Below are 27,966 nucleotides of genomic sequence, written 5' to 3'. Positions count from 1 at the left end.
GATTGTTTCTCTAACAGTGATCAGGGAAGTAGCTCAATCAAGACAGACTGATTAATCATTAATCACAGAGCCTGTCTGTGCTTTTGTGTGTTTCTATGCGTTGCCAAGGTGGTCATTTCTGAGTCTTGAGAACCAAACAAAATGCCATTCATCAGGAAGGCTTTAACGTCTAGTGAGTGATGGGAAATGGGATTTATTTTCAGCTGCCACGTCACAGACTCTTTGTCCAGCTTTCCTGTGGCCCTCTCTCCAATAACATGTTTGTTTTCAGGTTGATATTTGTGTAGCCAACTGCTACCGGTGAGGGAAATCCTGTCTGACCTTCTCAGCTTGTTTCTGGTGAAAACACTGGCACTCTGTGACGTCCGAGACACTAAATTTTTCTTTACACCTTATGTAATATAGAACTGTGTCTGAACAGACAATCCTGGGAGCTTTACAGGAGCACAAAGATGTGGAAGTGGCTGCCATGGCAGGACCCTCAAACACTGTTTACTATGGGAGCACACACAGATGATGAGTGCTGCATCACGCTTGCGTGCACACACGCAAACACACACAGATGGTTGCACTTAGACTGTAATATTTTTGCTGAAGTTGCCCTTGGTGTTTCATGTCTGGAAAATCTGAGTCATGCTTCTCTGTCAAATAATCTCTGATCTAATGTAGGCTTTGTTTAATCACCCTATAATGCATTAAAGCCTTTTTGTGGGCAAAACAAACACAGATAATTGACAAGCATCGTTGCTGTACTAATTTACAGTATGATTAATAGCAGCGCAGTTTATTTTCCGTCTGTTTAATCATTTAATTCCAAATGTGTGCAGGGTATATCTAGAATCATGAAATTACACTCCATTTCCAGTTTACTACCCTTAGCTTCAATTAACGCAGTCTAGCCCGAGAGTCCTGCAATAAAGCCCAGCTTCATAAAGGCTATATTTGTCAATGTGTTTTAAGTGAGTGGCAAACCAGTACACAAAAACCAACCCACTACCTCTGGACATGATTTAATGACCTCAGCTCCAGTTAGACCTCCTGAAATAGGAAGCCATCACATTAGCTCCCACTCCCAGAGCAATGTACATTTATGGTTCAATGGAGTCACAGTGGTGTGTTTAAGCTGTGTGCACCTAGTGCCAGCTTGTTCTGGGCCTGAAAAACTAAGCAAATGAGCATGTGCCAAAAACTGTGGCCACTTGATGCTGGCTCTAAAAGGGATACTATAGTCATATACTTCCATACTGAAATGCAGAAAACATACTTACAGCCTGGCACTAAATACACAAGGTATGCTGATACTGAGGGCTGTTGCTAGCTGCATACTTGTCCTCCTCTTAGCTAAGTCTAGGAACTAAACTAGACTACTGTTGCTAGTGTTAGCCGCACTTGAAGCGTTTCTAATAAAATTTTCTGACAAATACTGTGGGTTGATGTAAGGGATCCCAAGAACTCCAGTTTGGGTGAGTGAAATTATAGAGTTTCTGTCTATAATTGTATGACAGTGTGTTACAGCAATGCAGTTTATGGATGTAGCTTGCTAATCAAGCTTGCTAGTCTTAGCATCCCACCTTCTAATCCAAATATAGTAAATAATAAATGTAATACGTTATAAAGTTTAAATTTATTATTATTTTTGCTTGGATGTTATACTTCTAACACCATTTTCGAAGTAAAAATATTTATTCTCCAACTAGATGGTAAGAAATTGCTGAAGGTGTCAGTTTGTTAGCAAACGCTGGCTAGCTACTAGCTAAGCGATAGTGAAGTGCACAAATGGCAAATAGAGAATGGTCACCTTCAAAGTAAAAGTGCGTCTCAGCGCTGCAACCAGCACGTTTCAAAATCCACAACTCACACTAAACATAAACAGTCCCTATTTGCGGTTTGTGCTGTACCTTTTGGTTTCACTCCCACTTACCCAATAGCTTTGGAACAAGTTGATGTCATCCATGCAAACTACAGGCGATAGCAGCAACCTGCCAGTGACCAAAGCAATCGCAGAGATGGTTGCAGACTGGTCTCCAGTCCAGACAAACAAAACATGAACAATATGGCATTGGCCATATAGTTCACGGTGAACACTACTTTCTGTAGCTAATGCTAAGCTCTTCTTAGTACGGACCTTATTAGCAAAGCAGCGAGCAGTATCATTTGTTTGGGTGTAAACAGTGCAGAAGAGAAACTGACGTGTGTGTGTGTGTGTGTGTGTGTGTGTGTGTGTGTGTGTGTGAGTGAGAGAGTGGGAGTGAGAGAGAGATGAGAAGAATAGTGGCCTGACATACTCAGCTACTTGTTGCTTGTTAGGGAATGCTGAAACGGGCCAGTCCTTGCCACACACATCGACTGCACTAACAATAGCTTTTGTGAATGAATTTTTTTTGAGTGTCTGTCGTGTTGTTGAATCTGTCTACAACCACTGATCCAGGTCAGGCAGCGCAGCAGGGGGTTTGGGGGGACCACCGGACCACCACTTCCAATCATGCCGTTCAGTACAGCTAGTTCTGAATGAGTGACTCAGCGAGCCCACGATGGCCATTCTCATGTCACCGCTCTGTAACAAAGACAGGAAAGCAACACAATGCCCCGCGTTGTTGTGTGCATAGATTAAGTGTTGCTTATACAGTCCCTAATAAGACTGTGTGTGTGCTGTATGTTTTCCTCCACTGATGTATTTTTGCCAACATTTTGGCGTCACAGTTGTAGGGCTAATGGCATACTTGTCACAGAGATAAACATGAGTAAAAAGAAGAGTACGAGTGTGACTGTAGCACAAATTGGGAATAGGTGCTCCTCTTTGGCACATAAAACCTGACATGAAATCATTTATAAAGTGTTGCTGTTGGAAAATACAGCAAACGCACCCGCATCATTGGAGGTCTTATATAACAGGTCATATACCGAGCAAATGGGCCCCAGCCTCTGTGAAGCTGTCATCTGCTCGAGTAGTAAAACAATCGGAGTGAAGGGTGAGAGATAACAGAGCCCTTCCCCTGCTGTGATAATAACACTGTGCGATGGCTATATTTAGGGCTCTCTTTTGACAAAACTGCTTGTTGCCGCACTGGTACACTGGGGTGCCCGGAGCTCCAAGCTATGCAGCGCCACAACAGCTCATAATTTAACCTTGCCAGTAAAATCGCTTTCCAGTGCACTAATGTATTCGGCACCCCTCCCTCTGCAACAGAGATACGTGGTGTCAAATAAAAAGATCGGTAGACAGTTTTATTTTACAACAAGGGCTTAATCGGGATGCCTGTTCCCTTTAAAACTCTATAATACGATATAAACTTTCAGTTCCCCTAGTAACAGCTTGTGTCATATAGCTAGTGATTGGAGGTATGGTCTGTTCGCTATGAGGCCCACAAACACAGGCACACACTCTTCTCACAGTTTTAAATTTGACCTTTTCTTAAAGGGACATGCTAACCTTTCACCTAGATTCTCAGGCCGAAGCAGACTGCTCATTAAACCAGCACCAGAGCCTGCAACAAGAGCTTTTCTCCAATAAAAGCAGCTCCAGCCTGAACAGCAGAGGGATAACTTTTCACTAGATTTTTTACTCAGGGTTTGAGGCCAGCTGATGCGTATGGATGATGGGAAATAAGGCTTCGCTGATTTGCTGTCTCTTCCTTGACTCCAAAAACGACTGAAAAAAAATAGTTCCTCGCCCCAGTTTCGTTAAGTTAAATAAAACCTGGCAAAGAAAAATAGACCGATAATCCATTTTAATGTGAACTGTACACAACATTTATCCCAAGGACAGCAAAGGTGTATAATAAATCAGAAATGTGCCCTGGCGCTGTTCATGCTGGCTCACAATGACATTAGTTATACCTGATTTTCTGCTACGACTAATTAAAAATGACATGCAAAGGTCACCTAATATAACCAGGTGGCAATAAGAGAAGAGCAATCTCATAAACAAGAAAAAGATCCCTCTCTTTCAGGCTTCTGCAGTGTTCTTAGCTGGTCTTCTGCTTTTATTATACTTCCTGTATCCGCCCCCCAAATCTTTTTTGGAGCACAATTTAAAGTATTGTGAAAAAGTGTTAAGCCAACCCTCATTCCTTTATATGTTGCTAGGAAATATTTACACCAATTTACTGAAATGGACATACAGTATAATTAAGACATACAGACATAACAGGAAAATGAGTAGGGAAGAGGTTAATGTGGAACTCAACAGGTGGGGGAACCCTGAAATCAGTTGTAGTGGCTCAGTGTGGGGATGTTCTTGGATGTAATTCAACCAGATGTCAGCAGATGTTTTATCTTGTCCTGGCGTGTTTTTCATACTCTACACTGATAGTACACGGTTTATGCTGTTTATTTTCTATACGGTATAAAGTTGGTATGAAGGTGGAATTCAGTGAATCTAAGCATCATCAGCTAAAAATGATAGGAATCTCTGCTACACTTGATGTAACCTGACTGTGAAACCACAGCCACTGTGTACAGGTCACACACTGTTCTTTACTTTAAATCCATCACAGGACAGTAAACTGAACTGTTTATCCTGCAGAGGATTTTCATGCAGTCTTTAAATAACACAGTCTACCTCAGTTTGTTTTGCAGCATGTTTCACAATATGAAAAAAAAACAAAGAAAAAAAAAACCCCAACATGTTACATGTACAGACCCAATAACATGAGGACTTACATGTAAGCTTTAAATTTGCAGTTCATCAAATCCCACCGAGCAGTCCTTACCGTTAAATCTAACCTCTCTCTTCCTCTCCTGTCCTGTCTTTCTCCATCTTTCTCCATCTTTGAGTGAAGTTTTCCCTTTCTTTTCTCTTCCTGTGAAATACAGCAGCTGGACCTGTAGTCAGCAACACACTGTGACAAACTGCACACAAACAGTTTGTGTTTGCTGAGCTGATAGAAACTCTGCATTTGAAATTAGCTAACACAAAAGTAACTCCCTCTCATGCTCGCTCCTCTTCAGTAGGACTAGCAAGATCCCAAAGTACTTCAACCGCAACTTACAGGCACCTGCAGTCATTCCAGTGTTGTGGCAAAAGCAAAACACCGCCCTCCAGAAATAAATAAATAAATAAAAAAACACTACTCAAGTGCAGTAATGAATTATATCTGAAAAGCACCTATACCACAAAGAGGTGAAGCCTAACATCCATCTGTCAGTCAATGTGACTACACCTACAACTAGAAATTTTATGTAGTCTTCTTTTTTTGCAACAAGCATTTTAAAATGGGAGTCAGACTTTTGTAGCCAGCCCCAAGTGGCCATATGGGGAACTGCAGCTTTTGGAACTTTCTTGTTGATTATTCTCAACCTGATTTAACCATGAAAAAGTAGCTACTGACATTCTTGAACCACACTCAACATCACATCTTGTACTTGTTGTGGCCACACTTCACTATGATGCAGTGTTTCCTGTTGCTAGCTCTGCATAGGGTGTGAAAAAAAAAAAAAAAATCATGCTGTCATGTCTGGCATGGAGAGCAGGATTAAGACCATCTGCAGCTACTCTGGACCTGAGCTTTTAAATTTACTATATGTCTGGAAATGAATAAGAAGCTGAATAATGTGCAGCTTTATTATGGAGCGGCATAGGTTGGCCTACCTTAAAACCGAGCAGATGTCTAATGTATCGTTTGCTTAAGTAGCTACAGCAAGCTTGCTAATGTCGCTACTGTGGTTATACCTAAATTCATATTTTGCTTTGTTTTTCTTTTGCATACTCAAAGTAGCTTTACAAAGTGATAATATGTTTGCTACAGCATGCAGCACTAAGTTTGTATGCCTTCATAAACCAGCTAAAAGAAATTAAATTATTTTAAAAACAATATGTGGAAACAACCTACAGGGGGAATGACAAGGCCTTGCATGTAATGAAAGGCTATATCTAGTGTACACTCCTCACAGGTTCACTCCTTGTGTGTCTCAGCACAACGGGTTTTCTCGACATTGACTGGGGCAGAGTGTTCCCTCCAAATGTTTTTATTGGCTGGCAACCAGGTTTTCTGAAGCCATCGTGCAGAGATAAGCCAATCAGAGCGGCCAGGTTAACCTCAGGGTTATCATAGCTACTATTTACCTAACCATGTTCACCACAGATACTCAGCACGTTTGGACCTGTGTTCACAGCTCCGGAGTGTTTTGCAGGCCTTTACAGTACAGTGTGTGTCCTTGTTACCATTTGAAATGAGCGTTCACGGGTGTGATTGGAATTAACCTATAGAATATCCACACACACACACACACACACACACACACACACACACACACACACACACACACACACACACACACAAAACAGCCACACTGTGTTCCCCCTCCTCCCTCTCATTTGGTCGTTAGACTCTGGACAGATGTGTCAGGGCTTGGGGGAATGCCAGTTCCAAAGATATAAGAAGTTCAGACACAGCCCTGCAGAACAGGCTCTCTGTCATGCGCGCACACACACACACACACACCTCTCCCCCCCCCCCTTCCTGTTGGATTTTGTTCCTGCCGTTCTGAGAAAAATGAAGCTTGACTTTTAAAAGAGAATGTTCTGGACTCTGTCAGCAGGGTTTGGTACCGGCCGCCCAGCCGCACTCTCAGTCTTACTTGTTACATCATGCTCCTCAGATTTGCTCCTACTTGACCTTTCCTCGCCACTTTTAACGGAAAGTCCTGCTGGGCACAGACAAAGCAATAATCTTTTGCTCCGAACTGAGCTGCTGGGCTGCAGTGAAAGCAGGAATCTGTGCTGTACTACACTTTAGATTATGGGTGTCACAGTGTGTGCTGCACCTGGAGAGATGCTCTGAAAAATACCCTCCTCCCTAGCTAACAGTTTGATCCTGAGTCACCCGAGTGGACAAGCAATGGGTCTTTAGATTCTTTACAGCTCTGATAACTTCCACCAAAATCAGCGTTGTGCGCTAGATGTCGCTGTTTTAAGTAGACGCCTCCACTTATTTGAGTTCTGACACTTGCAGAAAAAGTCTGTTAAAGTGAACACCAAAGAAAAGACAAATGTAATGAAACCTAACACTGCCATTTGAATTCAAATGCATATTTATAAATGCTAAAAATAAACTGCTCAGAAAGCTCAGTTGATTGCTGTGCAGCAGGACTCACAGATCCCCCTCACTCCAGCTGGGATAGTCCAGCTCCAAGTTGCTGAATGCTTAGCTCGCACTCACTGCCACCAGTTTCAAAATGATTAACGTCCTCAATCGATTTTTCCATCTCAGTCAGTTAGCTCATCGTAGATGTGTTTAGTTTATCTCGTTGCATTGCCAGAGTCATTTGAATTACTCTGTTTAATGGACACTGAGCTCAGCCTTGACCTAAACAAATGTGGTTTAGATTCTGGGAGTGTTGCTATTAATATCCAGTCAGGCTTTTGGCAGCAGATAGCTGATACTTAAAGAGGGAGACGGGGCATGATGGGAGGCAACTGCCTGCCTGCTTGGTGCACAGAGGAAAATCTTTGCATAACCTAAGAAAAGTTTGTTGTAATCTGTTTTACAGTCAGTAGTTTAATATATCAAAGAGTCTGCAGTTACACAGCAGTATTTTCAATGGTATGTTTTTGTTGTCGTTTTTTTGTTGAGTTGGAGTAGAGCTGATAAGCACCAATTGGAGTGCAGTTGCTTTATTTATATGACTCCGTTTGAGGGGTTGTATAAATGAGAAGTTCCATCCAAACTGTGGCAACATGTTGATTTTTTATCCAATGTCAGCAGTTACCCAGCAGTTCACAGTTTGCTCTGGACATTTCAGATCTGATTGCAGTTTAGGTTGTAATTGTTAAGGGTTCCGAAAGAGACTCAGGCGCAGGCCAGGGTTTCCCTTTAAGCGAAGAACAGTGCGTTTTATTCACAGTGAACACAATCACCAAGTGGCTATGTACAATGTGCAGGGGGAAAAGGGTCCGGGTCGCCAGGGTCCGTGGGAAACAGGGTTAGGGGAAAGGTGCTCCACACTTTCTGTACAAAAACTCCTCCTCAGTCACTCCTCTCAGAATCCGGTTCCAAAAACGATCTAAACACAAAAGGTCGGGTTAGCGGGATAATAACAAAGGGCTTTCAAGATACAGGTTGGCAGATACACAAGTTTGACTGACGCTGATAGTTCAACGATCCAGCGAAGACTAGTGCAGACTCGCCATCTAAGTAGTGCAGTAATCAGCTGGGATCAGCGGCCGGTGTGGTGATGAGCAGGTGTGTGGGCCAGCAGCGGGAGCCCGCAGTGAGCATCGCCGTGGCGAGAGAGAGAGAGAGAGTGAGAGAGAAAACAAACCACAAACATATTGCCCAATAGAGGATTGACCAGCAGGGCACAGGGACCATGACAGTACCCCCCCCTCAACGGGAGCCCCCCGGCGACCCACCAGGCTTACCAGGATGAGACAGATGGAAGGCCCGCAGCATACGCTTGTCCAGGACAGCGGCCCGCGGAACCCAGGATCGCTCCTCAATGCCATAGCCCTCCCAGTCCACAAGGTACTGGAAGCCACGCCCGCGGCGGCGAGAGTCCATAATCCGCGTGATGGAATAGGCGGGCAAGCCGTCCACAAGCCGGGCGGGCGGAGGGGGCCTGGACGGAGGGCACAGGGGGCTATTCTGTACAGGTTTGATTTGGGAGACGTGGAACACATTGTGAATCCTCATGTTGCGGGGCAGCCGGAGTTTCAGAGAGACGGGGTTGATCAGCGCCGAAACCTCAAAAGGACCAATGAAGTTTGGGTTGAGCTTCTTGGACTCAGTCCTGAGAGGAACAAAGCGCGTGGACAGCCATACCTTTTGTCCCACGCTGTATGCTGGAGCAGGTGTGCGGCGGCGATCTGCGGTCTGTTTGGTTCGGTCCTTCGTGCGCAGCAACGTCGTCCGTGCGGCCCGCCAAGCTCGTCGGCACCTCCGTAGATGGGCCTGGACAGATGGCACAGAATGCTCACCCTCGACAGAGGGGAAGAGAGGCGGCTGGAAACCCAGTGAGACCTCGAAGGGAGACAGACCAGTGGCGGAGGAAGTCAGACTGTTGTGGGCGTACTCAATCCAGGGTAGTTCATCACTCCAGATGGACTGGTTGGAGGACGCTGTGCACCGCAACATTGCCTCGAGCTCCTGGTTAGCTCGCTCACACTGACCGTTGCTTTGGGGATGGTAACCGGAGGTCAGACTGACCTTTGCTCCTAATGAGGAGCAGAATTCCTTCCAGACGCCAGACGTGAACTGGGGGCCTCTGTCAGACACAATGTCTTCCGGGATCCCATGCAAACGAAACACATGACGGGTAAGCAGTCGTGCGGTCTCCATGGCCGTGGGAAGCTTGGGTAGAGCTATGAAGTGGGCAGCTTTAGAAAAACGGTCCACGATGGTAAGTATGACAGTGTTGCCTGCTGATTGCGGCAGTCCGGTTACAAAGTCCAAAGCTATATGGGACCACGGCCTGGACGGAGTCGGCAGGGGATTGAGCTGTCCAGCGGGCGGCTGATGAGATGGTTTATTCCGGGCACAGGTCGCGCAGGCGGAGACGTACTCCCGAGCATCTTTAGTCAGAGAGGGCCACCAGAAGTAGCGCTGGAGGAAGTTGATAGTGCGGTGGACCCCTGGGTGGCACGTAAAGCGGGCAGTGTGGGCCCATTGAAGCACTTGAGAACGTACTGATTGAGGGACGTAGAGCCGTTGGGCTGGCCCGCCTCCCGGATCCGGTTCCAACACCTGAGCCTCCCGAATGGCTGCTTCGATCCCCCAGGAGATGGCGCCCACGACACAGGTGGCGGGGAGAACGGGAGCGGGCTCAGTGGTGTCCTCCGAGACTGAGAACTGACGGGACAGGGCATCGGGTTTGACATTCCGGGAACCGGGTCTGTAAGAGATGGAAAAGTGGAAACGGGTGAAAAACAGGGCCCACCTGGCCTGTCGAGCGTTGAGCCTCTTAGCTGATTGTAGGTATGCCAGGTTCTTGTGGTCTGTCCAGACGAGGAAAGGCTGAGCCGTGCACTCCAACCAGTGCCGCCACTCCTCCAGGGCTAGTTTTATCGCCAGCAGTTCCCGATCCCCGACGTCATAGTTTCTCTCTGCAGGGGACAGACGGCGGGAGAAGAAGGCACAAGGGTGGAGCTTACCATCCTTCCGTTGCGACAGAACCGCTCCAACCCCTGAGTCGGACGCGTCGACCTCGACCACAAATGGCTGCGTGAGGTCGGGTTGGATCAGGATGGGGGCTGAGGCGAATCGTTTCTTCAGTTCTTGGAAAGCTGCCTGAGCTTCTTTGTTCAACTGAAAAGGAAGCTTGGGAGAGGTTAGCTGGGTCAGCGGCAAGGCAACTCGGCTGAAGTCCCGAATGAACCGCCGGTAAAAGTTGGCAAATCCAAGGAAACGTTGCAGTTGGTGCCTATTAGGAGGTTCCGGCCACTCAACAACGGCTTTTACCTTCACAGGGTCCGGGCGGAGGTTTCCTTGGTCGATTATGTACCCCAGGAATGCAACGGTGGAGACGTGGAACTCACACTTCTCTCCTTTGACGAACAATCGGTTTTCGAGGAGTCGTTGCAGGACCTGTCTGACATGGGTCTCGTGCTCGGATTGGTTTCTGGAAAAGATCAGGATGTCATCTAGATAGACAAAAACAAAACGGTTAATGAAGTCTCTGAGCACGTCGTTCACCAGGGCTTGGAACACCGCAGGGGCGTTAGTGAGACCAAAGGGCATGACAAGGTACTCGAAGTGGCCGAGGTGGGTGTTGAAGGCGGTCTTCCACTCATCGCCCTTACGGATGCGAACCAGATGGTATGCGTTTCGCAAATCCAGTTTGGTGAAAACAGTAACCCCCTGGAGGAGCTCGAAGGCAGAACTGAGGAGCGGCAGAGGGTATTTATTCTTTACTGTGATGTTGTTTAATCCGCGATAGTCAATGCATGGCCGGAGGGTTTTATCCTTCTTTTCGACAAAGAAGAAGCCTGCCGCGACTGGAGAGGTGGAGGCCCGAATGAGGCCGGCAGCCAGGGATTCCGTGATGTACTTGTCCATAGCGTCTCGTTCTGGAAGTGAGATGCTATATAGCCGACTGGTGGGTAAAGGAGCTCCCGGGAGCAGTTCGATAGCACAGTCATAGGGTCTATGCGGAGGGAGTGACTGGGCGCGGGCCTTTTGAAACACCTCAGCTAGGTCGTGATAAACAGAGGGCACATTAGTTAAATCAGCTGATTCCAATACCCCAGAAGAGGGCGTTTCAACGCTTGGAGGCGAGGCTGCTTTAAGGCAGGTCATGTGGCAGTCCTCCCCCCACCCAGTGACACGCCCCTTTAGCCAATCTATGTGAGGGTTGTGCTGTTGTAGCCAAGGATGGCCGAGAACTAGTGGAGTGCGAGTTGCTTTAAACACCAAAAAACAGATTTCTTCAGAATGATTGCCAGAGAGGGTGAGCTCGACAGGCTCCGTCACCAGAGTGATGTCTGGAAGGCGTTGACCTGACAATGCCGTAACACGTAATGCATGAGGCAGGGGCTCCAATAGTAACCCAAGTTGCCGGGCTAACTGACAGTCAATAAAGTTTTGTTCCGCCCCAGAGTCGATTAACACCGATAGGGAGCGGCTCTTAGAGTGAATGGAAAGCGTGGCCGGTAGTGTTAAACGGGGAGGAGCTTCTTCCTGGCTCAGCTCGCCCACCAGTACTCCTACCATCACTGGCGGGCGCGCCCTTTTGCCCGCGAAGGGCAGGTAGCCACAACATGTCCCCTGTGACCACAATAGAGGCACTCACCGGCGGTAATCCGGCGCTGACGCTCCGCCGCGGTGAGATGGGAGCCGCCCAGCTGCATGGGTTCCTCTCCGTCCCCGCTCTCGTGAGTCCGGGAGGGGCCGGCATCCGCCATGGCGCCGGTGCCAGAGACTCCCGCAGCCTCATGGAAGTTGTAGTTCCGCTGCGACCGGCGAGCCCGTAACCGCTCATCCACCTTAATGCACAGGGACATTAGCTCATTAAAGGAGGCAGGGAGATCACGCATGATTAGCTCGTCCCTTAATTCTTCTCTGACATTGTTCAGCAACGTGCTCCGTAGCGCCTCCTGATTCCACCCTGCCTCTTCTGCCAGAATCCAGAAGTCGATAGCGTAATCAGACATGCTTCTCCTACCTTGTTTGAAGTTGAGGAGACGGAGAGCAGCGGCCTCTGCCCCGGTGCCTGGGTTAAACACATTCTTAAACTTGGAGAGAAAGTCAGCGTAGGTGATGACAGGATCAGAGTTTAACACAACCTGGGCCCACTTTAGTGCACGGCCCCTCAGAAGTTGAACTAAATAAGTTATCTTCGCCCCATCGTTGCCATGAAAACGCTGCAGCTCGCGAAACGTCAGAGACACCTGAGCCAAAAATCCGGCGCATTTGTCAGACTCACCCGAGAATGGTTCCGGTGTGGGTAAAGGTCCGTCAGACGGCGTACCGACCCGCGGTGAGCTACCTGACGCTACGGCGGGCGGTGCCGCCTGGGGAGCCGGGCTGGGCGGCTGGGGATTCCCTGGTTGCGCATTTCCCTCCAGCGGTATTAACTGTGCCACTGCCAGGGTCAATGCGGCGACATCCTGCCGTAGCTGCCCGAGCATTTGTTCATGGCGGACCAGCGCGGCTTCCTGGGCGGCCAGAGCCCGGCCCACGGGGTCCTGTCCTGCGGGGTCCTGTCCTGCTGAGTCCATAATGGCTGGATCGTTCTGTTAAGGGTTCCGAAAGAGACTCAGGCGCAGGCCAGGGTTTCCCTTTAAGCGAAGAACAGTGCGTTTTATTCACAGTGAACACAATCACCAAGTGGCTATGTACAATGTGCAGGGGGAAAAGGGTCCGGGTCGCCAGGGTCCGTGGGAAACAGGGTTAGGGGAAAGGTGCTCCACACTTTCTGTACAAAAACTCCTCCTCAGTCACTCCTCTCAGAATCCGGTTCCAAAAACGATCTAAACACAAAAGGTCGGGTTAGCGGGATAATAACAAAGGGCTTTCAAGATACAGGTTGGCAGATACACAAGTTTGACTGACGCTGATAGTTCAACGATCCAGCGAAGACTAGTGCAGACTCGCCATCTAAGTAGTGCAGTAATCAGCTGGGATCAGCGGCCGGTGTGGTGATGAGCAGGTGTGTGGGCCAGCAGCGGGAGCCCGCAGTGAGCATCGCCGTGGCGAGAGAGAGAGAGAGAGTGAGAGAGAAAACAAACCACAAACATATTGCCCAATAGAGGATTGACCAGCAGGGCACAGGGACCATGACAGTAATACAGATAAATCCGCACTCTGAGAACTTGATGACAAATGCGAAAAGATTAATGTGAAACACCTTTTTGTTTGTTACTTCAGAAACTAATTTACAGTCCTCACTGAGTGTTTGTTGCTGTGTTTATCTTTCACTTGACAGCTCTAATTTTTCCTGCCAGCCTTCACTTTCTCATAATGAAAATCTGTGGTGCCGGGACAGACCCCCGTTTTGGAGGTGCAATGCAAACATTCCAAGTGATTTAGCTGAGGCAAAATTAAATTCCTCAAATGATTATTGCTCAAGTACTGTTTTGTTCTGGTGTGCTCATAAAAGTGAATACTTAGCGATGCAGGAAGAACATTCCTCTTTTAGAACGGGACTTCTGTTCCCCGCTTACTCAATTGCTGTGGCCTACAGAGGCTGAAGCAGAAGAAAAGAGGGCACTCCACAATGAACAACATCAACTAGATTATTATACTGCACCCATTCTTGTTTCTGAAATTCCACTGAACAGATTAGAGAATTTAGTAAGCATATGCCACAATTGTACCTCTCAGCAGACTTCTGTAAGGATGGGGATGGCATTGGACAATAGATTGATGGATGGATTCAAAAGTGCTAATGCAGTATCCGTCTGCAGAGTGTAACAAAGGTCATTTTTTAGCTTTCTGCTAAAGACGTCAAACAGAGGCAGTAATTAAGTTAGTTTTGAAGAGAGGGCAGCTGTTATGATGCACACAATGAATGTGTCTCTGATTGAGCCCGTTCAAAATGGCCAGATTGCACGTTATAGCTTTCTTGTGAACTGCTTATTCAAACTCCAAGAGTGAGAACCCAGTTAAGTTTTAGGGACCACATTTTGATTGAGTAGGAACTTTTTGGCTGGTTCTTTTTTTCAGAAGCCAGTGTCAGGGACAAAATTAGATTTTAGGTTCAAAGTTGAAATTTGGTTTGTGCTACATTTAGTGTCTGTCACAGTGAGCTGTGTGGCGGGTGGGGATTGGACCCAAATGCAGGACTCTGAGATGGAGTATTAAACTTAAAGGTGGCAGTTTTTATTCACTGGCAAAAAATGACTAAGACACGCAAAACATGAACGCTAGAAACAAAACCAAAATTCAAACTAGGAAGGATGACCTGAACTAGGAGTTGATGACCTTGCATGACATAACCTGACCAAACATGACACACGAGAAACACACAACTAATGCGGAGGATACAACAACAGGCAGGGAAAAACACAGGGCTTAATCACCTAGTGAGGTGATTAGGAAATGTGAAACAGGATGGAGACACAGCTGGGGGCAATGCAGGCATGATGAGGCATGGGAAAGCAACACAGAAAACCCTAATCCAAAGACTAAGAATATAACAAACAGAAGATCACAAATCATAATAATAATCAGAACTAACAGTTCATTACTTAAACATAAAGCACAGTGTCTTGCACTTAGCTGTGATGTTTAAACTTGTGGGTAAAATGCTCTATACAAGCAGCAGATGTTTGCTTTTTCCGAATGGTGGCTGAGCTGTCCCTTAGCAATAAGATAAGGTGATCCAGCTGAGATGGTTCAGGCATCTGACTAGGATACCTCCTCGTTATATCTCTCAGATGCCTTTGAAATGGTTCACTGTCCCACTGGATGAACTGGGGGAGGTGGTTGGGATCAGGGAAGTCTGGACTTCTCTGATCGCAACAACCTCTTGATGCTTAAAACTCTGAAGCTAAAGATCTACAGCTTGCCTTGAAAATATACTTTGTTACCACGATCCCCTTGGCCTAAAAAGACTAAATGCCTTCTGATTGAGTCCTTCTGTTCAGTCTGGCTGAAAGGAAGTAGCATATCATAACAAAACATTTTTTAGTGTCCATCATAAATGCACTTCAGTTCAATTTAATTGTGCACTATTAATAGAGCACCAAATCACAACAATGATTGCCTCAGGGCACTTCATATTGTAAGGTAAAGATCCTGCATTAATACAGAGAAAACATTATCAACAATGTGAAAGATTTCTAACATTAGTTTTCTTTTCTTTTTTTTAATTTATTGTGAAAAAATGCTCACTTTTTTTGTTATTGAATGGCAATCAAGTAAACAGCAGTGCAACCCAAACACCTGCCTGGCAATAGCCAAGGCCCCATGCAATATCATTTTTCCTTTTTCGGTGGAGACTAGCTGCTTCAGGCGGGGAGATAAGCATTTGAAATAAATTTGGTAGTACTGGAAGTTCATGCAGTTAATGCTGATTTTTATCCAGGCACTCAATCAACTGTCATACAGAGAAGTGGAAGCTTCTGTTGCTTTCACGTCAAATGCTAAAGAGACATTTTGAAACTTGAGTTCAACACTTGCTAGCAGTGCGTGCCTTTTAGAAATACAACCAAGACAAAATCCAAAAACACTTCACACTTCAATTTGTCTTCAACTTTGGACATCGAGTGGCTTCCCTCACACTTTGGCCGACAGTTTACCCCTATAAATCTCCCAATCATAACAGAAGAATCTCCATTGTTAAGATCTACGGTATTTAATAGTTGTTTTTAAAATTAGAGCTCAGATATGATATCTGTGCGCTGGTGCTGCTGCCGACGCTCGCTGGCACTGATGTACCAGGCAGCCAGAATGAAAAGAATGTTCTGTTATTAGTGGAAAAGCTCCTGTTATGTGGATTAATCTACAGCTTTGACTTTGAGCTCTGAGTCACTCTAAGCGACTTTGGAGGGGAGTGGGGGCAGCGCACACACATCAACACGCTCAGAGAATACAGTACATGCTGTGAATAATGTCCATCATGTGTCACATAATCTAGGTTGAAAACACGGTTAATTCTTTCACAGCGAGTCAAAACAGTCAAATTTCTGTGTTAATTAACACAATAACACATCTGAATACTACAAAAAAATGTCCATCACGCCACTCTTGTGTTAATCTATGCACGGTCTGAAGCATGTGTGTGGGAATGTATGTGAATGTTTTACTGTTATATCTTATTAGTATTTTAAGTATTCTATCTATTTTATTTATTGAATTTTATTGTTTTATTTATATTTTGATATTGCTAGGGATGATGCAATGATCGGGGACCATTCTTAATTTCGTTGTTCTCATGACAATGACAATAAAGTTTCTGATTCTGATTCTGATTAATTAACAAAAAAAGTACAATAATACTCTATTGAAGTTCCCTAATGATGACACTTTGCTTTAAACTGACCCAAACAAATGGAGCTTGTACAATTCCTCACCCGATTAGCACCAATGTTCCCATGTTAAATCCTGAAGTGGAGATCAAAGGAGGTTTTGTGTTGGATATAGATTTACTGTTAATAAAACAATTAAAATGTACTTGTCTGTGAATGTCTGTGTGTGCGTGTTGTGGGCTTATCGACATCAAGACGAACTCCAAATCTCTGAATCCAAGCACGGTGCTCCAAGCTCTTAATAAGATTTAAGTTTGTAATGTAGATGCCTGATTATATCCCAATCCCACAAGGAGGAGAAAAGACTGAAAAAAAATGTTTTGTAACTAATAGATTTAATGATTATAAAGGTTTTGGGGGATTAATGAGGCTTGAAATGATATCAACAACCAGGGTTAGTTTTAAAACAACAGTGAAGCCCAGAGAAATGTGCCAGATATGTGTTGGAAAGCAGTGACATTCTGCATCTTATGTTTGGGAAATTTTATGGAATACATTTTATGGAAAATGTCTAAAGTTTTATTTGAGTGGAAATTAATATGTGGTAATGTTTTCATGCTAACATAGCTACAGGGAGAGGTTTGTTGAAGGCTTTTAACCATAACACGGTCAGGAATTATTCAACTTAATCAGAAACCTGCTGAAACTAAATATTCACATAAAACGTAAAAGTGCTGTGGCTGTGTGATGCCATCATATTTTCAGTTTAGTTCAGTTTCATCATATGAATCAACTTATTTACTGCAGGTGAGTCCAACTTAATTTAATTGAGTTAATTCAACTCGTGCAAATTACGTTAGTCCAACAAAAGTACTTAATGCAAATAGAACCTCATTTATTATGTGGAAATCCATTCCATGATTGTTTTAAGTTCATTTAAAGAGTTGTTCTTTGGTGCATTCAACAAAGTGTAGAGTCTAATTAACACATTCATAGGCAATTTAGAATCATCAATTAATCGAACCACACTTGCATGTCTTTGAACTGTGGGTGGAAGCAGGAATACCCAGAGAGATTTGAGTCCACCTTCTTACTTTGAGGCAACACTGCTAACCGCCGCACCACCGAGCTGTCACTGCATACTTCAAACAACAAGGAAAGCTATGATTACAAAGCCTAATACAGAATTTTTGTTACATTGTAATCTTGTGAGTCCAGGCAACTGACCACACTTTTGCTAGACTGTATCACGTCATCGCAACAAGAATAAATTTAACGAAGGTGTTTGTTCAAATTTCACTTTTTTGGGTGTTCTGTTCAGACAACTTGCACTTGCACTTTTCAGTGCACCACTGATTGCTTCAAAAATTTAAAGATGGCAACTTTTCAGCTTGAATTTCAGTTTGGGAAGAGTATGAAGTCACAGGGTGCCAGTTCTAATGAATGAGGCTGGTGTAGGTCAGTTGGATGAAATGGTCTCGGAACGTATCAGGACATTATGGTAGAATGCTGTAAAGGCAGTCTTACACCAAGGGGGGAATTTTTACACTGAAGACTACTGTTTGGTGTCAGGGCCATAGCCAGAGACTTTGACATATTTGCTCTCTGTCTCGGCCAAATAGCCAGGCTTGAAGGTGATAGGGGCCAAATGCAAATGAGGGGTGGTGCTTGATTTTCAGCAGTAGAGTTCCATAAATTTTGATTGCTCCTTATGTATTTAGCCCCCATTTTGCTAATTCAAGTTTAGAAAAAGCTTACAGTTGCTATCGGAGAGCTAATTCCAGCTTTCTGGCATAATGAGTGACTCTTTCATTGTCTTCTCTCTAACTACAATTTGTTGAGTTTTGTGAAATGGGTTAAAAGACCACCACTGACACACCGACTGGAAAAATCTCGGTTTATTGCTTGTGTCACATATCTGTTTTCTTATATAACCTTTAGTGATGGCCCAGGAGTACTATTCCAATTTGTGAAAAGCAAATCTCCCTTTCTTGATGTCTAATAGAAATTATAGCAGTATAAAAATCTCTGAAGCAGAAGTTGGGAAAATCCAGCAAATTTTCAAAATTTACAATAAGATCACTGTGAACATTGGCGTAGCACAGGCCAAAATCATCCAGTACTGCTGAGCTTTTTCCATCTGGTCCAAAGTGTTGGAGGGGTGGACCGCACTGCTATTCCTAGAAAGAACTAATCATCTCTTGTGCATTATTTCATGTAGGTCTTTGCTTTCTTGGCCACCATTTTCACCTCTCTGCACCAAACCGAAATCTCTGTGCTCTATTATGTTTGGAGAAGCAGTGGCATTCCAGCTCAGAGGTGAATATCAATTAAAAAACCAGCAGGCTGTCAACAACAGCTCCTAGACCACCCAACCACAGTCAAGTTGTCCACACGGACACACCCACAAACACAAACTTACACAATGAATCACCTGCAAAACATGCTGTGAGTGCACACGCTGTACCCTGCAAGAAAGGACACACACTAACACCGGCATGCTCTGACCTAAATCCATGTGATCGGATTCAGTTTTGTGAACTTTGTGGAGCTTTCACAGGTTTCAAGACTCTCGTGGCACAATAGGTCGAGTCTGTGACGTAACCATTCATGGCATCCCACCCGTTTTACACGTAAGTCTCCCGTTCACACCCAGACCAGGGTAGTGCTTTGAAGTTACTTTAGGCTGTCAGACGTCACGTGTTAACATGCTGCACACTGAACTTACAACTGGAGACAATTAAGCCCACAGTGTTGTGTGTGTTTTCTGAACTGACCTCCCATGTCCCTGAGAGACTCAGATTCCACCACATCTGGGAAGGCTGTTTCCCAACAAGGGTCAGAGGAATTTTTATGTAACAGCCACGCTTCTCCTGTGTTTTCAAAACACTGCGCACGTCCATGTGTTTGTGCGGCTGACCCATTTCAGTGGGAAGCGTCAAGCTGCTTCTGCTGCCATTGTCTGTTGCGTAACGCTGCTGCATTTAGCCAATGAATGCAAACAAACAGAGCGGAGGGACCAACTGGTCATTGGACCAAGCCAGACCTTTAAAGCGTTCCTAGAAGGCACTTTACTTTGAAGTGGCTCTGGGTCTCTGGTTTCAATTGGGCTCTGATTTCTACAGTCGCACTGTACCTATTAGTAAAGAAAGGGGGAAATGATTAAAAACTGAACAAATCCTTGTTCTTTGTGTTTTGTCTTTTTACAGTTTCCAGATGCTTTCCTATATAGCCCGTTAGAAACAAGAGATGTTGCAGGGAAAACAAACACTGCCATTAATTTAAAGAAACTTGAAACATTCAGAATTCACTAAATTTGTATGCAGATTATGAATAAATGACAACTATACTGTTATGTTGAATGTTCGATGGCTCAAGTCTTTGAATAATACCCTTTGGACCTGAGGAAGTAATACTCATAATTTTTGACTTCCTGTAAAAACCTGTTGAAGGACAGGCATTCAACAAATGGTTGGGAGTGTTTGAGGATTGACTTTAGTAACCTTTGAAGAGCAGAATTAACCAGAGCTCCAACTGTCTGGGCTTTTTTCCCTAGCCAATCACCTCTTCCACAGTTCTGCTGTCGAATAACTACTAGCATCAGGGGATGTGCACAACTGGAGGCTTGGTGCAGCCATTAAGCTAATATTTTGTAGTCTCAGCAGTGATTTCCTGCCCCACATTTCTTTTCCTGGACTCTGCTAGAGCAGCTTTGCATGATTCCCAGTTAATAAGTTGATCCTCTGTCTGAAACATACCATTTTATCTTCTTTCCCATCCTTTTAAACCAACTCTCTCCCGATTGGCTTCCTCTTGCAAACAGACGCCCTTCACAGCAGGTGGGTGAGACTTATTTTTGTCTTTTATTTATTTATTTTTGCATCTTACAGTTTGTGTCAAAATTGTCGCTTTTAGACTCACTGGGCTGAGGTTTCTTATTGTGCTGTGTACTATTTTGAGCTCTGATTGTGTACTATTTTTGATACTCTGCTCTGGCTGCTGTAAACACCAGCCCAAAGACCACAACACACTGCTTGAAATCTTCAATCTGATAAGAACTGGAGTCTTTATGTTAATGACTACAACTGCTACAGAACTGCCTCAGATGTCAGACCAGTTCTGCCAAGTTCTGGGTATAAGCACTCCCATGTGATGATGAGGTGTTTTGATACTCCATATGTTTTTCCTCTCTATCTTCTAATGTGGGTTTTGTAAACAAAGCCCTACATGGAGCCCACGATCTGTAACTAGCTTTTACCTTTGACCTATTTACAGAGCCCAGTTTCCTCTGAAAAGTTCATGGACATCCAAAATACACGTGGCATCGGGCTCATGCACATACAGGCTCATGTTTGAGATTTTGCAGGCTTACACAGAGGGATGTCTGCTTGGAGCTACAGAAAAGCTTATTTCTACTGTCAGAAGTTCAGCTGTCATACTGGCAGAGGCAGCGTCACCTTAAGCGTCCAGAAATGTCTGACCTTGAAACAAATGAATGCTGTAATGAAATAAGGGTTATCGTCATCCAAATAAAGTGTCCTTCTCCTTGCCGAATCTACTTCTCCAAGCCTCCTTGTTATCTGCTGTCAACCCCCAACATGTGTCCTCAGTCTGACAGTAGATAAAGTGGAGGGCTTAGTTAACCTATAAGTGGATGAAACCTGAGCTTGCAAATGGCCACTGGCTGATAGATGCAAATAAAAGGAGGTGTTGAAGATAATCTAGCACAGCGCAGACAATCTAATGCCTGTAAAAGAAGTTGTTGCTAGTATTGCTGAGAGCTGTGTAGTTGCAGCTACCACTGCTGTGACTTATTTCAAGCTCTGTTGGTTTGGGATATGGGTTATTACTCACTCACTTAAGCCAAATATTGATGATGCTGACTGTTTAAGCCTTGAGATTGAATGGGAAAAAGCACTGGAGAAGTTAAACAAGCTGCAGTTTGAGATGTGAAAGCTAGCAGGCAGACAGCCGTCTTTGTATAGAAAATTAAAACAGGTGATAGGTGACTCATTTAAGCATTAATGTATTGTTAAGTATAAAATAGACCTATACCTACAACCTTATTAGCCAGTAGTTCCTCATCAGTTGCTGTCTTCTCAAGCACATCAACTGAAGGCTGGCAAAACAGAGTCTCTCATGATCGTGCAAATCTCAAGTGAATTCAGCCTCCTCACAGAGTAAATGCACCACTGCACTGATGGGATGTACTCAAAGAAGAATGACCACAGCAGCTTAACACAGCATACTCCAGCCCCACCATGACCTTGATGAGGATAAGCGGAAGAGAATGAGTGGATAGGTGTCTTATTATTACTGACCTCCTTGTTTAGTAGGGGTGCAATGATACAGAAAATTCACGGTTCAGTCCGGTTCGATACTTTGGTGTCACGGTTCGATATTTTTTCGATACAAAAAAAATGTTCATGCCTTTTTAATTTGTCATTTATTAAATTTTCACGGCACATTCTGCACCACATCTCTGTGCGTTCATCATTTGTTTGAAGCCAGCTCACCTCCTGCAACTACTTTTCCGAGAATACGCTTTTGTGGTTCGGACTCCTGACATTTCTTTGGAGGTGGAGGAACATCACAGTAATTGCTTAAAGGAGCTTCTTCGACATCTTTAAGAGTTCTAAACAAATGTCTGTCCTCCTCCTGAAAATCTTATGTACGCAAGCACGCGTTGCAACTTCTTATCTTGTGCGCGTTTTTTATTTTGACAGCGAATGCGCACCTGCGGACCACTTATGTGCAGCCCTGGTTATTTAGCTCGTCATATTGCAGCCACAGAAATTCTTTTGTCCATGAAACCATAAAGCTGCACTTTCTTTTTGCCTTATAGTCTGATTTGTCATAACTTCTCCGTTTTGTGGTAAGCTTTTCTTTGGCTGTCACTTCTTCACCCTGACCTGTCTTATTTGGCTCAGCAGAACTAAAATATATATCCTGCTGCTTTTACACACGCACTCACATAACGCTCAGCGATTCTCTGCGCGATCAACCTCTCACATGTTTAAGCTTGATGCGGGAGATTTCACTTGTCATGTTTGCATAGTAAGCTAACGATTGATAAGACGACGTCAGAGGAATTGGTGCGCAAATTATCATCACTCACCAATCAGTGCTGTCGCTCTCTATACACAGTTCGCGCGATTGCAAAGTGAAAGCAAAAAAACAAGCGCAAATTCAAACGCGATTTCAATATGTCACATATTGACAGTGGCTCACCGATGCCAATGACATACTTACCCAGCTACATTTCCGAAAGAATGCAAAAGCATTGACATATATTTTTCCTTCCTACGATAGCCCGACGGGCAGGGCAGAGATAGATTTTGGTAGCCCGACTGGAAAAATCGCTAGCCCCGGGACGTCGGGCTAGCGATTTTGCGAGCCCTGTATCTGATTGAGGAATCACTCATCTTTGGAAAAGAGAGTTTATTACAGAGAAATGGCTCTTTCCAAAATAAAAGCTATACTATCCGCTTCTTCTGGGCTATATTCTCAGCAGCATATTAAACATATCAGGTCCCCATAAGGAGAATCATGTGCTAACGGCTGTCTAAATGACTCTGCTAAAGTTTGTAGCATGCGTGCTTGTTGTTTTTGTCTGCTTCCACTTGTCTTTGCACTAGGATGATGTCGGCGTAAATGTGCAGTCATATTCGTTGTGTTCCCACTAGTGCTTTCAGGTTAATCTCGTTGAAATGACGTTAACGCCACAACACGGCAAATCTCCGTTAACGAGCTACCCCTGATCGCCCCGTGCATGGGGCTGGACGGCCAACACGTTAACGAGCTAACTGCGCTAACACGCTAGCGCCCACCCATGTAATTGAGCATTGTGTGGCACATCCAACATACTGTTTTACTTTAGTCCATGACGCGCTTACCTTCAGGGTCATACGTCACATGAAAACCAAAATAGTTCCAAACGCCAGATCTGAATGAGGGTGGGGGAGGTTCAATTTGCCATGTTGCAAGGAGAGCTTAACTTCTGTCTTGCTAGCTTGCCCTGCGCTCAGTGAATCTGCGTTCGACTACTCCAACACAGACAGCCTCGTCAGAAGAAAATTAATTTAAAATTTTGCATTGTTCGATACATATGCGTACCGAACCGAAAGCACTGTATCGAACGGTTCAATGTCGATACGAGTATCGTTGCACCCCTATTGTTTAGCTTTATGTACAGAAAGGTGGTGTCCCTAGTGAAGGATCTGTCAACCAGGCCGAGCAGCTGCATCCAAACCTTACCTCACCAAGTACAAGAAGGAAGAAGGAACTTCAGCACACCAAGACATTTTGGACAATTTCACGCTTCCAACTTTGTGGGCACAATTTGGGGATGGCCCCTTCCTGTTCCAACATGATTGTGGACCACTGCACAAAGCAAGGTCCATAAAGACATTAATGAGCGAGATAGGAGGAATTTGACTATTCTGTACCAGACAGAACCCCTTTGGGAGGAATTAGTCTGGAGACTCTGGGCCAGGCCTTCTCACCCAATGTCAGCGTCTGACCTCATAGATGTGCTTCTGAAGAATGGTCAAAAATTCCCATAAACGCCTAAACATTGTGGAAAGCCTTCCCAGAAGAATTAAAGCTGTTATAGCTGCAAAAGGTGGACCAACATTATATTGAACACTATGGATTAAGAGTGGGATGTCACTCAAGTTCATATGCGTGTGAAGGCAGACAAGTGAGTACTTTTGGCAATCTAGTGTTGCTAGTCTCATACTGTAATCCTTATTTTCCACTTTTGATGCTACCGTTCTGACCCAAATCAGTCCATGACATTCTTCTTCCGCCACACCACCCTGCCCTCACTCTCTTCTTCACATCTTTTAGGCTTTGTCCATTTCACTGCACAGTGAAAGACAAGCACTTAAACTCTTGCCTTCACCACCTCTGCTCCTTGCACCGTAACCCTTCCACCGTCCTCTCTCTCTCTCATTCACAAACGTATTCTTCCTCGGATCTGCTGAATTTCATTGCTCCAGTCTTCTTTCCAAAGCGTACCTCTGCCTCTCCAGCTTCCCCTCAACCTGCTCTGTCAGTACAAACCATGTGCTCTTCAGATATAGTCCACAGAGAGTCTGAGCTCGTCCATCAACGTGTCCATTGCTGTTGCCAAGAGGGGAGCCCAGGCTGTCAAATGTGCGCCATTTCCCATGTAAGATATGACCCCAAGCAACACTAACAGTGTACAGCCTTGGAAACAGCTCAGTGTGATTTGATTTAGATGCAGAATGCTTATGTCCCCTTTTTCCGTGCTTACCTGTCAATAAGGTTTAAGGTAATATTTGCCATGCTCACTCTTGCATGCTGTTTAACAGAGCTTCTACTTTGCTAGAGACCCTTCCCTATTGCACAGGTGGTCAAATATGAACTTTCAAGCTCATTAGAACTGCACAAACTCTATTTTTGCCTTCATATACTTTATTTCATGCATGTTTGCAAGTTTCAATAAACACTTCACTTATTTCCCATTTTCCAAACAAAATATAGAGAGATAGGAGGAGGCTCCAGGCTTTTGCACAACACTGTATGTTGCTTAAAAAAAACAAACAACAAAAAAACTTCATGGTGACTCCATTTTTCATATGCAGTTTCCACCATATGTAATTTTTTTTCTGGGGCTGCCACTGGCTCATACATTGAAGTCCTCCTTCTGCTCGGAGGGTTACAGCCAGGTCTTGAACACACTGCAAAAATAGTCCACTTTTACAGACATGTCGAGCCAATAAAGTAAAAAAGGGGTATTTTTTGCAGTGTGTTCTAGTGAACAGGGCGGGGAGAGAGAAGGAGGAGGAGGCTGTCCTTCGCTGGCGTGTGTCTGCGTGCATGTGAGAGAGAGCGAGAGGAGTCAGCTGGTCGAAAAGTGCGGAATGAGCGGTGCATGCATGCGTGTGTTTGCATGTGTGCGAGCGCGGGCGAGCGAGCGTTACTTGTGTGAGCGTTGTACGTGTGCAAGGAAAGCACCTCGGGGTGGGGTGGGGAGGGGGGAACAAGGTGAAGACAACAGAGTGGAGCCTGGGGGGGTGGAGGTAAGGGGGGGAAAGCAGTTTGTGCGGACATCCAGACGAGGATAGCCGGAGCGCACCGGGTGCTTCTCCGTCCTGGACACGATTTTGCCTTTTCATTACCGTAAGCGCTTTGCATACTTGTTTGGGAACTAATATCTCTCATCAGGACTGCATATCGTTAAACTCAGTATCAGCCGGTCTATACATACTTACTGGTCATGCGCCGGGACGCAAAGGAGCTTTAGAGATGATGTAAACTCAATTTATGAGCTACCTTGTTGGTAGAAAAAAGGTATTTAATGACAGTTATTGCTGTGCTGTGAGAGGCAAAGTCATTATGTAACTCTTTAAATTTGCCACACTACTCTAAGTGATCAGATTCTTCGCTTTTATGGAGATGACTGTAAAGTTGTCATATATTTATTTTTTAATATTAGAAACACGCGTTGGCTGTAGTGGTGATAGTGAAGGAGGGGATTCAATCTTTCAGCTCACAGCTGTCATATCACCTCATAACACAGTCAGACTCAGATGCTCCATCAGTGCCTAAAGCTATTGTACCTCCTCCCTCTTCCACTAATTCCGATTTTGAACTGGGACAAGAGTTATCTGAAGCATCAGCATGGTAGGGAACTGCTTCCCCAGAGAGCATAAGCTAGGTGTGTGTGTGTGTGTGTGTGTGTGTGTTTTAATGGGCTGTCATAAAGCTCCAAGCTGTGCCTTAATGTAGGTTTAATCTTTGTATGCTGTTAAACTTCCTTCCTTCTTATCTTATGCACAAAGTAGACTTCATGTCTGTTTGGGTCTCAGGTAATATTAAGGAGTTTTGTGAGTGTGTGCTCTTCATAAGACAACAGACCGTGAGTGTAGCTAAAAATCTGAATCCTTATGCACTTGGAAAGATGTGGTAGTAGTAGTGGGTGTGTTAAACACACTCACACACGTGTGACATTATTAAGTTGCTCCCTGCCCTGTTTAATTTCTCCAGATCTCCCCATATGACCAGCGAAGCTGAATTGTTCCCTCTCTCCACAGGAGGAATCACAAATGTCAGGAAATGTCAAGCACACAGAGCTCTGTCTTTGGCACTTTCAGGCTTATTAATTTGCACGTACGACGGCGGCACTTGCCCTTTTGGCCAGGACTTTGGTTGCTGCGAACAGCCTGTGCAATAACATGTAATATATTAAGAAAAAAAAGTGTGCAGTTATCAGGAACGCAGAGGCTGCACTGCAACGTATGCCTCTGACAGAAGAGCAAACCTAAAGATAGCAGAGCCCCAGTGGAAACAGTAATTAGTGGGGTGAGGAGAGAGGAGGAGGAGGAGGAGGAGGATATTGTTTGAACCATCTGATATCTGTTATATAATGACCTGTACAATGGAGACATGCTGGGAGAGAAAGTGAAGAGGAATCGTCAAAGAGTGAGAGGAGCTATTTAGTGAGAGAGAGAGAGGCAGCTCTGTGTGTGGTTTCAGCAGATTGGGTTTGCTGAACCTTTGTTGGAAGCAGTATCAGTTGCAGCAGTTCCCTAAAAAATGTGTATGTGGGCTGCATAACATCATTTCTCTCTTTGAGGAAGCTTATTATTTTTCCTCGAGCTCACAGATGAATCCAGTCTGTGAGCTGGGCATCTCTAATATGTTATTGCAGCTCTCCGTGAAATTGGACAGGCAGATAGGAGTTAAAGAGGATCAGCGATTAGATTTCAACAGTGATCTGGGACTTCCACCAGCAGGCGAGCTAAGACGATGAAACAAGTTTAAGACAGAAATCTGATTCCAAAGTGACATTACACGGGGCTTATAATGAGCCTGTTTATCTTCATATGAATGTGACTGCAAGGAGTTTTTGGTATGTAAATGCAAGTAAGAGTTTTTTTCTTTCTAAATGCTGCAGACAAATAAACAGAAGACTAAGTGCTGAACAGCTTGAGATGGATTTTTGTGTGTGTGTATGTCTGTGCTTGCGAGTCCTCTTTCCAAACACACACATGCGCGCAACTTCCTGCTGCTTACTCACAGCAGATAATGCAGTGGAAATAGACGACTCCTAGACGACACACACACACACACACAGGTGGTGGAGAGTGGTCATGTGTTGCTCACTCGGAGAGGAGAAATTCTTATTTAGTTCTAAGCCACTGGCTTTGTGAAGGAACTGTGTGTGTATTGTATACAATGACTGTGTTTACACTGTGTGTGCACATGTTCAACCGTGCATGCACACTAAGTCGCACAGACAAGCTTTGCTGTTTAGGTGAGAAGGAGGTGCAGGACTTTTGTCTTTAGAAAATTGATACCAGTTGTGCAAAGTTGTTGTGTAATGTATAGCACAAAATCCCAGATCCACCTTTAGTAGTTAGTGAAATTTGTTAATTAAAACTTCATTTTAACCCTGTGTTTTTTTTTCTTACTGACTTTTCTCTGTGATTTTAGTGCTGTTCTTCATTCAGTCTGTTTCTTTTTTGTGCAGAGTGCTGGTGAGACCAGAGGGTTATTCCCTGCAGAGGGAACGCTGAAGGAACATCATGGCATTAGCGGGATGCCCTGACTACTTCTTACGTCATTCGAACTACCAGGTAAACATT

At 44.7% G+C, this 27,966-nt stretch overlaps 1 protein-coding gene across 3 annotated transcripts in view; it reads left to right on the top strand.

The window, feature by feature from the left end:
• Positions 1 to 1,358: 1,358 nt before the first annotated feature.
• Positions 1,359 to 27,966, top strand: part of LOC146683698 (growth factor receptor-bound protein 10-like) — a 73,105-nt gene continuing 46,497 nt past the window's right edge. For 2 of the 3 annotated variants that reach the window (XM_085447125.1, XM_085447123.1), the window contains exons 1-2: positions 25,413 to 25,498; positions 27,852 to 27,957. Coding sequence is in view for 2 of the 3 variants with exons in the window: in XM_085447123.1 (XP_085303249.1) it covers positions 27,907 to 27,957 (51 nt within the window). In the remaining variant the exon portion in view is untranslated. Of the gene's footprint in view, positions 1,464 to 25,412; positions 25,499 to 27,851; positions 27,958 to 27,966 lie in introns of those variants that run through there. The other variant, XM_085447124.1, reaches the window with a different exon arrangement.

This window comes from Copadichromis virginalis, linkage group LG22 (genome assembly GCF_057382275.1).
Source record: "Copadichromis virginalis isolate Kocher_CV1m ecotype Utaka linkage group LG22, C_Virginalis_male_GT1.1, whole genome shotgun sequence".
NCBI lineage: Eukaryota > Metazoa > Chordata > Actinopteri > Cichliformes > Cichlidae > Copadichromis > Copadichromis virginalis.
The sequence above is the reverse complement of the archived record's forward strand: the minus strand, read 5'-3'. Positions and strand labels throughout refer to the sequence as shown.